This window comes from Nanorana parkeri, unplaced genomic scaffold (genome assembly GCF_000935625.1).
Source record: "Nanorana parkeri isolate BGI_ZX_2015 unplaced genomic scaffold, ASM93562v1 scaffold522, whole genome shotgun sequence".
Classification (NCBI taxonomy): domain Eukaryota; kingdom Metazoa; phylum Chordata; class Amphibia; order Anura; family Dicroglossidae; genus Nanorana; species Nanorana parkeri.
This window is the reverse complement of record NW_017306790.1, coordinates 161,497-172,117: the sequence shown is the minus strand read 5'-3', so window position 1 is coordinate 172,117 and position 10,621 is coordinate 161,497. Positions and strand designations below refer to the sequence as shown.

The window sequence follows — 10,621 nt, the reverse complement described above, 5'->3', positions numbered from 1 at the left end:
ATCGGCTCTTCCTGTTAAAACTGTAAATGTGACCCATCAGAGCAAATAGTTCTTGCCTTTTTCTTCCCTCAGTCAAGACAATTGTCTGGTGTACATGGACTGTATGTCCTACAAGTGATTTTATTTGCAGCTGTCCTTACTAAAGCTAGCCATACATGTATAGTTTTTTCTCATGTAGCCAGTGGGCTGAACAAGAGAGAACCGCTCGATTCCCCCATCCCAGCTAAACAGTGCAATCTCCCCTGCCAGCTATTGTATCCTGACAGCAACTGGCGCCCACAGCTTCCAGAATACCCAAAGTGACTGCAGCTGATTTCAGCAGACACAGATCATCAGGACCATAAAAAGATTTACAAAAGGAAATAACAAGCATCTTCAAAAATGTTCAGATTCCCAAGCATTTAAAAATCGTAAACCTGCACTTATCCTTCAAGAGTATACTGTAGCTATCAGAACTCAAACACGTTTCTGAATGGAACTCTTTTTGGCAGACCCTTTAGTTAAACGATTCTCTAATGGACTTGACAAAACTTGATGCCACCCATTAAAGATCAATCTTGACTATAGGACCTTCATCTGGTTATATAAATCCCTCTGAAAGAGCCTATTCAGGCATTACAGACCTTTTCAGGAAAATATTTGTCCAGATGTTAGGCATTACTACCACCAAAGGAACTTGGAAGCACAGGTTCCCTTTAAAGTCTCCAAGGCTAGGTTGTCAATGTAGATCATGAATACAATTCACTCATGTTACAAGCAGCCATCTGGTCTTCCTTACATTTGTTGTGCTTTATATAAAGAAAACTGACCTTAGAAATGTTCTGTTTTTTTCATCCACGGTCACAATATTCCCTGATAAAATGATTCAAGAATGAATGTGTGGCTTATTGCATGAATACTGAATGTATTTTAGAGCCATTTAAGTTACTTATAATATACTTTATTGGCACCTACCAGTTATCACAAGGAACCTAAGGCCTGTTTGCGAACTGCCTTAGCATAATAAAGAGGAAAAAATTGAAGCTAGAATTTCCATTTATCTTTTCATAGCTCACAAAGTAAACTAGTAGCAATAGAAAATCAGCTGTGGTATTTAAAGTCAAGCCAGAGAAATGTTTGCTGCTTGCTCCATCTGTTGGTGATTATGATATCAGATTTTATTACAGTTCATTCTCGTTTATTCATATAAAGGACAAATTAATGCAGCTCTGTGTTCCTTTATATTATTAAATTTATACATTTTTGCACAGTTTTTTGCACAGTGTTTGTACTTGAATTTGACCGGGCACAAGATTCTCAGTCTCCTGTACAGCAAGAACGGAGTAGGAGAGACAGCACAGGGAACCAATCAATTCCACTGCTGAAACATGGTAATAGGAAGAGCAGAAAGCAACAGAAAGATGAACTCATCACTGTGCTGCTTCTCCCTCACTTACCTGTCACAGGCTGGGTTGGGGACATGACAGCCTGGGCTCAAAGAAAATGGATGGAATAATGCTAGCGGTCATTCAGCCTGGAAGACTAAGGACATCTTGTGGAGGAAAAGTACTGTGGGGGACAGCTTCGGATTGAGCTCGTTCGTTTCAGCTTTTGGGCTGAGTGCTGGATGTCACTGACAGCTGGCGGTTCCATCCTACAAACCAGCAGGGACCCACTGGATCTTCTGATTTCTGGTGGTATTGAAAAATAGTATAGGACAGGTAGCTGCCTTCCCTGTGCCATTTTAAAACAGCACCTAGGACCACTGCAAGTCGTATACAGGCCGCTAACGCATATAAAGACATATAACAGAACTAAGTTCACCTGTGCTGCCTCCAGCAGCCTGCTTTTCTTGTTCTGTATTACTATTATTTGTGCGTTGGTATATTCCACTGATTCTCCCCTCCTATTATGCACAATTAGACCAGCCCTTAGTTGCCAAATCCTGCTTCTCCATGTTATCTGTTACTTTAATTTTTACCCCCATAGAGTAAAGAGCTTTCCCTCCATAAAGTTGCAGTAGAAGGCATGTTCTTTCACCTGCAAGAAAACACCCAGAAAATATCCTTGTAACTTGCGAAGTCTAAAATAAACTTCATTTTCTTGGTGAGTCTTCTTGGTGGATTGCCACTGTCTGTGGATTCTTCCATCTCAGCAAGTTGCCATACTGTTCATACAGACTGGGTCTCTGGAGGCATGTTCAATTGCATAAAGTGATCATTGAAACAAAACAACACCCAATATATATGCAGGTATGATCTGACCACACTAAAACATCCTTGTCTGTGGCCAGGACCCTAAACATGAATAGTCATCAACAGAAGAACCCTTTATATAGACATTCTAATCTTTTCCAACCAGAAACTGTCAATGGGCATATTTAGGTGCAAACACTTATTCCCTCCCATTCACATATTCGGGGATGACAGTGACCTCATACATGCTGGTAAAAAAAAAATCAAGATGACATCACCCTGGGGTTAAGAAAGCCAAAATATAACCTCGCCAATCAGCAGGTCTGAGCGTCTATAAACTCATATGGGATGTTTAGGAGGGCAGAATGTGAAGTAGATTTCCACTTCCTTCGTCCCTTCAAGAACTGGAGCCTATATGTCTACCCCCCTGGGGACTGCAGCTGTTCTGAAGGCAAAGAGTTGTCATATTGCTTATGGGGTCTATAATATTATTATCACTTATTAAATTGAACCTTTCAGTAACCGACAAGTCACAATAAACAGCAACAGTATCGGTCTTCATAAAAGCTGATATTTTTATCATTAGGAAGCAGTTCTTGATTTCTAGTCAGTGACTTTGCTGTGATGGTGTCATCAGTCTGTTACAGGCAGCAATTCCTCAGTCTCTTCTCCCTCAGTGATCTGGCTGCAACACTGTAACTTTGCAGCAAGTCATAATGTGAGGCAGATTTTTGTCAAACATTTATGAACACAGCCAGGAACTTCATAGGTACTAGGATGCACATTACTGTTATCTCAGTCCATGAAGTATGTGCTGACCCTGGATGATGACTGAACCAAAAAGTTAAAAGGAGAATTATGTGGTTAGGGCTTTTCCCCATAGTTCTCCTAAGGGGAACGGGAGGACACAAACTAGCGTCCTCCCGTCACCCAAAGCTCAGTATACCGCGAGCTACAGCTCGCGGTATACTGAGACGCCGCAGCCGGAGCGGATCCCGACAATTATGCCTGGATCCACCGAGCTGCGTGAGTCTATCTAGAGGCAGAGCCAGCTGTACCCGCCCCCCTCCCCCGTCAGCGCTGGAGGATCGCACACACACTCGGATAGTCACGGCTCTCTGCACGGATAGATCAAGAAGTGAGCGAGCGCCGTTATGTGTTCGCTCACTTCCCGATCTACTGAGCCGACGTGTGACAGTTTCATTGTCACAGGTCAGCTCAGATTATGAGGCTGAGTGAAAATCACTTGCCTCATAATTCTTCTTTAATGTCTTGAAAAAAAAAAAGCAGATGAAGGCATTGTAAAGTGGAGTACCGTGAGAGGTATTAAATAGCTGTAACCGTACACATTATTTAGGATATGTTACCTAACGTGGATCAAAACTAAAAAAGATAGAATTTTTTATACTCGTAAAATCCTTTTCTCTGCGCTCGTTGTAGGACAAAGCACCCGGCCCTATGGCTTTGCTGCTGCATGATTAACCCTTTTGCTGCCAAGCCCTCCGGAACGCTTTACACCTCAGATGGCCACACCATTTTTGAAATTTTTTCCATTGTCTTGACTTCTTATTGCTCCGTTGCTAGCGTTTGTAAAAGACCCCCCAAACCATATATTTTCTGAAAGCGCAGGCCCAGTAGAATAAAAAGATGGTGATACTAAATTTATAGGCCCTGCGATAACTGCGCAAATGTTTATCAAATCGATATCAAACCGATAAAAATACACAATTCAATTGATAAAGCACACTATAATCAGTATCAGTGCACAAAAAAATATATTTTCAGACTAAATCTAAAAGATAAAACTGTATTGAGTTAATAAATAACAAATATTTGTCCATTTTCAATTGCGCCTTTGTGCAAAATGGTAAACAAATGAAGGAATGCAAAACTGTAAATAAGTTTTTAGTGTTAACAAATCGTTTTTGCGCTGTGTTGGTGTTGTGTTAAAATGATACAGGCGTATATTTAATTGCAACACAGTGTATCACAAGGCACGGCAATGCGTCACAACGCTTTGCCATGCGCTGCCACAGTTAAATGAAGGAAATATAAGGTGTCTAAACAGACCCTTGACATTTCCCATTTGAAATAGAAAAAGAAATTGAGGACACAGATTTGAGATACTCAATTTCCGCTCGTCCACGCACACAGCCGCTGTCATCCAGAAACTGACAGGATGACAGTGGCACCGCTCTGCTCCTCGCTCAGCTACTCTTTAATGCCGCTTGATCATCGTGATCGAGTTCAGTGAGAAGACTATAGGAAGAATAATGATCACTGAATTGTATACCAGATGTAATGTTAATCAACAGCTTTGGTGTCACTGCTCAAGCAACAGGCACACAAGTATTTTGTGTACAAATTACATTTATTTATACAATTGCATCATGACTGCATTATGTGTCTGTCTTCCCATTTTACAATGTTTCTATAAATAATATTTGTAAACATATTTACATTACTAATTCCATCAAAAATAGCAAAAAGCAGTATTTATTAGATCTGTACAGAATCCATAGTGATCATGTGTCTGTCATAACGGAAAGCTTCATAGGCCATTACATTATTGTGCAGCTTCCGTCACTTCCTGGAGAACGGGTCCGACCATACCTTCAGCCCTAAAGAAAAATCAAAGGGAAATGCACAATAAGGTTTCTTCTATCAGTAATGGTACAAGTACAAAGTCAGTGTTGGGGTGCATATTATATAAAATCATCTTCAAGAACCACAGGGAAACGTTTTATTAACCCCTGCAGTGGGCTACCCCCGCATTGTAAGGGATAAGTGCTGGTTTTTGTCTAGGCGCTAAAAAAAAAAAAAGATATACTCACCCAAACCTCAGAGCCGACTCCCTGGCACTAAAATGTGTCTCCTCCTCTGCACAGATGTAATGTTCTCATTTCTATACACTTGTATAAAACATGATGACACAAAGGATTCTTAGACCACTGCAGAGGAGGTGGAGAGAGGTTGCAGGGACCGGTCTAAGAACAAGCCGGCTTGAATCATCAGGTGACTATAACTTTTTAGCACGCGGACACAAACGAGCAGTTAACCCTTGCCGTGTGAGGGTCCACACGGCAAGGGTTAAAACATTTTTTCCCCGGAGTTTTTCTTTAACGCACATCTACAATACTGTGCAAACGTTTTTCAGGATTTTCCTTCCATTAGATTTACCTCCTCGCAAGGTTTAAGGCAGGATCAACAGGTACTTTTTTTGCACACATCAAACACATATGACAAAACAATTTTAATGGTATAATTAACAGACCAAATGGGAGCAAACAAGAGAAGTTCACTGTAAGGATTTACATGTGTTGATGGCATCCATTTGAGATGCTTCTGAAATTCTGACAGGCGCAGTTGACCTTGTTCTGGCCTGCATTTGACTTGCTTCTACTGGGTTTTCTATACCTATAGGACTTGTATGGGAATGCAAATGGGGAAAAAAAGCCCATCGATACAGGCCCGTACCCAAATTACTTGATCATTGTGCCCCACAGACAGTTCTCATTTAAAAAATTTTTTTTTAAAGTTCAACAGCTGGAAGTTTTTTTTTTTGTATAAGCATAAGGTTGTGTAGTTGGAATTAAAGGGGAACTTTAAATAAGAGTTCAAAGGGGCAATCAGGCAGGCTTTTTATTGCAGAAGACACATATTATGGTGGTGATTCATAAACCGTTTGTATAGCAAACAGCAACGCAAACCAGATTCGCAAAGCAATATGGCCACTAGATGGAGCCAAAAGCATAGAAAATTCCTATGCTCCCTGGCTCCACATAGTGGCCATAATATGTTGTACTGTCTCAAACTGTTCCCTATGCAAATGGTTTATAAATCACGCCCTTTGTCTATTCTGCAGTAAAAGACTCTTACCTGCTTGTTTGCCTACCTACTGACAATGTACACTGAGCAGCTCATGTGCAGGAGTTAGGTCATCTCTGCACAGCCAGTCAAGATGGCCGAAGATCCTGAACCCAGAAGGAGAAAGGGCAAAGATGTTGGCATCTGCCAGGAAGCTTGTGAACATGGAATCACTAGGGGTGAGGTGAACATTGGTCCGCTTTTAGGTAGTGGGTTAATAGAAAGGTAACCATAAGAGACTATCAGTATGTTTTTTTTGAGAGTAGTCCTCTGAATAAGAGCACAGTGTATATGGGCAGACTGCAAGACTTCACCTCAAAACATTGTATGCATTTAAGGCCTGCGGCACACTGCACACTAAGCCGTGGAGAGTGAAGCAAAGCTGTCAGTCACTGAGCTTCCCGTGCAGTGTTTGAGCTGAGCGCAGGCAGATAAATGACAGAACCTTCAGCCAATCGGCTTGCGCGTAACAACTTGCTGGACTTCGCATCATAATGCGCGGTTTTATACACGCGAGCCGATTGGCTGAAGATGACATTTTTCATCTCGACACGCTCAGCTATGCGAGCTCTCGCAAGCTGACGTGCCGGAGAAAAAAATTACATGACACACTGCACGCGAAGGCAGCGCGCCACTGCTTCATGTGCAGTGCGTCACAGCCTTTCAAGAGCGATCAGAGCGGCTAAAACTCTACAACTGCATCATTGAGAGATTCAAAGCACAAGATCACTTGTAGCACACATTGTCAGTAGGAGCTGTCTAAATGAAGGGGTGGGAAGGATGGTGGATGGTTCACACTGCGGCCCCAAAGTGCTGTGTTTACCTTCATGGGTCATTGTGAAGCAGTTGTTCCTGAATACCAGTGCTGGGTGCTGCTGGAAATACTATTGTGGTATTTGTGGGCAATGTAAACTATTGGCCAAGAACGTAGACATTTTTAGTGGTACCCAATGTTTAGAGGAGCAGTACCTCAACCACTGGACCCAAGCTTGTCAACAATAGCCTGGCCTTTTGACATAGCAGATCATAGATGGTATTGGGAGTCTGTAATAGAAATGTGCCCTTCATACAAACAGATGTCAGATGGTAGAAACGTGGCTTCTTTCTAAATAAAATAACCAAACTTTCTAAATAAAAAGGCCAGCAGCACAGGATGGCCGGAGGACTACAACATTAGAGCTGCACTACAAGAGAGAAAGAAACTGAAAAACCAAGAAGCCATTTTCCTGCAATCACTTGAATGCCTGAGGTCCTGCTTGCTGCAGATATAATGGAAGCTAAGTGGATCACTATTGCATAAGAGGCTCTTGGCAATTGTTCTTAAAGAACCCGACACTAAGGTGACTATGTAGGCTGCTACTAGTGAACGCTCTATATGAAATGCTAGTTGCCTGGCCGTTATCCTGAATAAATAACTTCTTTGCATTTTGAATAGCTGACCCGGAACATGCAGATTAGGCTTTGAAGGTTTTATATACCTGCAGGCTGCACACTCTCCTGTACAACTCCAGCTCTATTGACTGCTTGTTCTTTCTCTACAAAAGAAACATGAGGATATCAGTGCACACATATCAGACTTTCATTTGATTCTTAACTTGTACCAACAGATCAAACAACAAGCTGGGTCAAGTATACACTGTTGCCCCTGTTAACCAAGGGTTAAACTAGGAAAGAGGTTAAAGGAGAACTATGAGGCGAGTGAAAATCACTCATCCTCATAGTTCGAGCCGACGTGCGACAATTAAACTGTCACAGGTCGGCTCAGTAGATCAGGAAGTGAGCGAACACATACCGGCGCTCGCTCACTTCTCGATCTATCCCTGCAGAGAGCCGTGACTGTCACTCACGGCTCCCTGCAGGGATTCCCCCCTCTCATCCTCCAGCGCTGAGTGGAGGAACGGACGGGGGATCGGGCAGGTACAGCTGGCTCTGCCTGTAGATAGGCAGAGCCAGCTATCACTCAAGCAGTTGGGTGGATTTCGATAGTAATGTCGGGATCTGTCCCGGCTGTGGCGGTCTCAGTATACCGCAAGCTGTAGCTCACAATATACTGAGCTTTGGGTGACGGGAAGACGCTAGTTTATGTCCTCCCATGACCCTAAGAGAACTATGGGGGAACACTTACCCCCATAGTTCTCTTGCAGGTTTGCTTCAGCAGGATCTATGTTAAAAAAAAGATACATTGTAATTTGTTGCAATTGCAGCTGAGCTAACTTTATTATATCAATTTTTCTTTAAATTTTTAAGTGCAAACCCCCCGACCCCCCCCCCACCACTACTGAAATCACGATGCTAAAACAAATACATAAAACGCTTATTACTTGGCCTATCCCTTGCACTGTTCTCATTTTCTAATGCTGCTTTCTACCCCCTGTTGTAAATGTCATCAGTGGCCTGCTTCTTCTTCCACGTTCTCTGTGCTGGCCCACTGATAACACTGGCGCCAGATCTCAGCACAAAACAACCCCCCCTTCAGATGTCTCTAATCTTGCGAGGTCTTGGGGAAATTTTTTTTAACACACAGGATCTCTCTGGAAGGTAGCGCTGAATACTGAAAAATGGCCTGGCCAGGAAGGGGGTCTAAACACCTGGTCTTGAAGTGGTTAAGAACAAAAAAAAAATCTCATTTAAGAAACCTTTGCAGATGTTTTAAAATCAGCATGCAGCCGGGTTCTTTTGGTTTGGGGGGAAAGGTCTGCATTACCATGCGTTGATGCTATAACATTCAGTACTTTATGTGCTAGACAGCAGCTCTGCTACAAGGATCAGGGTTTTAGCTGGCAGCATTTTCCAGCAGCTACGTTCACAGGTATGCACCTAGTAATAAACGTTAGGACATAGGAGGTACAGCCTACAGTTCCTAAACCTAAGCTCCAGTCTTACAGTTATACAGGCTACTCTCTTGTACTGAAATGACTTCCTCTGATTTCTTGCAGCAGCTTCTACGGTTATATGCATTAGAAGTTGCAGCAAGCCAGATAGAGCCCGCCTCATTTACTGGCTGGAGCTTGTCCTGTATCATTTAGCACTTTCCTCCCCAGCCTGACTGTCCTTGGATGGCCACTTTCACTAACTGGATTCTAATTCTTGCAATCGTGGAGGCTCTGCATCTTATGTGGGCATTTCCTAGGGCAGTCTGCATACAAACACTCAGCCTAGGAATGCCCACTCCTCCAGAATGACATCCACATATCAAGGCATTTTGATAATTGCATCAGGGCTGAGGGCTCCTGAGAGGACTACTGAGGCAGGGTGCTGTAATGTTTTCAAGAAGCTATGTTCAACACCCCATTGGTCCCTTTTGCCAGCCATAATCTGCCTGCATTCCATAGAGAAGCAGAGAGGCCCAATGATAACAGTACAAGGTCTTAAAAAAAAAAAAAAAAAAGAATATAGTGAAAACGGAAAACATTATAAAATGTCATATTGATGGAGGATGGAAGACCCAAAGAAGACAACATTTAAGCAACTTAAACATTAACTTTAAGGCCTGTTTGTATATAGGGGGCACAGCTGTGTGTATAGAGGGGGCTAGGGGCACAGCTGTGTGTATAGAGGGGGCACAGCTGTGTGTATAGAGGGGGCTAGGGGCACAGCTGTGTGTATAGTGGGGGGAGGGGGTACAGCTGTGTGTATAGTGGGGCTAGCGGGTACAGTTGTGTGCATAGAAGGGACTAGTGGGTACAGTTGTGTGTATAGAAGGGATACAGGTCTGTATATAGAGGGGGTACAGCTGTGTGTATAGAGGGGGGATACAGTTGTGAGTGTATGGAGGGGGTAGAGAACATAGCTGTGTATAGTAAGTCTAGTTAGCATTGTTGAGCAGGATCTCACGTTTTGGGTGACAACCCTTGTGTATGTACCCAGATATGGTGACACAATTATGTGTGTAAAGAGTACATGGCAGGACAGGTCATTACATTTCCAGGTCCCGAGGTGTCCAGCACACATACAAGTACCACTTACTGTATTCATCTATGTGTGTCACGGGGTGATAGAAGATGGGGTACAGTGCTGCGGCTATTGCTGCAATAAACCCCCCAAATATAAGAACTCCCCTATTCCCGGCCATGACTACAGCACCTGGCAAGGACAACACTGCACGCCGCTCCGGAGCCGGAAACTACACAGGCGGCACCGCGCCCTCTGATGGCGGCACTGTGACAGTGTCATGAAACAAGACTTCCCATTGGCTGCTGACTCCTCCCGCTGCTGATAGAACATATGCCCGCTGTGTCAGTGTTTTATATCGGTAGAAGATAGATCTCGTACTCAGGAGGGATCTGTGATGTCACCAGGTGAACCATGTGACTACACAGATCACGGGGTACAGAGAGACACAGGAAGTAACAGGAGGGAAATCAGATCAGTAGGAGCTGCTGCAGTGAGAGTGAGAGATACACAGATGGTCTGTCTCTGGATCACAGCCTCAGTCTTTCTGTCACATACTTACAGTGTCTTCTCTCTCGCTCACACTAGGTTTCTCGTCTCCTTTACACTTTCACTGTCTTTCACTCAAGGTAGCTATGTCTCTTTCACACACTAGTGTATGTGTGTTTCTCTGAAGTCTTTGGTACAAA

The 10,621-nt window shown here is 43.2% G+C and overlaps 1 protein-coding gene across 1 annotated transcript; it reads right to left on the bottom strand.

Moving 5' to 3' along the window:
* Positions 1–4,621: 4,621 nt before the first annotated feature.
* SMIM20 (small integral membrane protein 20) lies at positions 4,622–10,144 on the bottom strand. The gene is made up of 3 exons (XM_018561410.1): positions 10,008–10,144; positions 7,520–7,576; positions 4,622–4,795 (listed from the first exon to the last, which is right to left on the bottom strand). Exons 1-3 carry the CDS (start codon positions 10,111–10,113, stop codon positions 4,758–4,760), a joined length of 201 nt encoding a protein of 66 aa, XP_018416912.1. The 5' UTR covers positions 10,114–10,144; the 3' UTR covers positions 4,622–4,757.
* Positions 10,145–10,621: the final 477 nt, after the last annotated feature.

Coding starts and splice junctions, on each gene's coding strand:
- SMIM20 (XM_018561410.1), bottom strand. CDS start 10,113: ATGGCCGGGAATAGGGGAGTTCTTATATTTGGGGGGTTTATTGCAGCA. Junction 7,577..10,007: donor GACACACATAGATGAATACA/GTAAGTGGTACT, acceptor TTTCTTTTGTAG/AGAAAGAACAAGCAGTCAAT. Junction 4,796..7,519: donor GGAGAGTGTGCAGCCTGCAG/GTATATAAAACC, acceptor ATTTTTCTTTAG/GGCTGAAGGTATGGTCGGAC.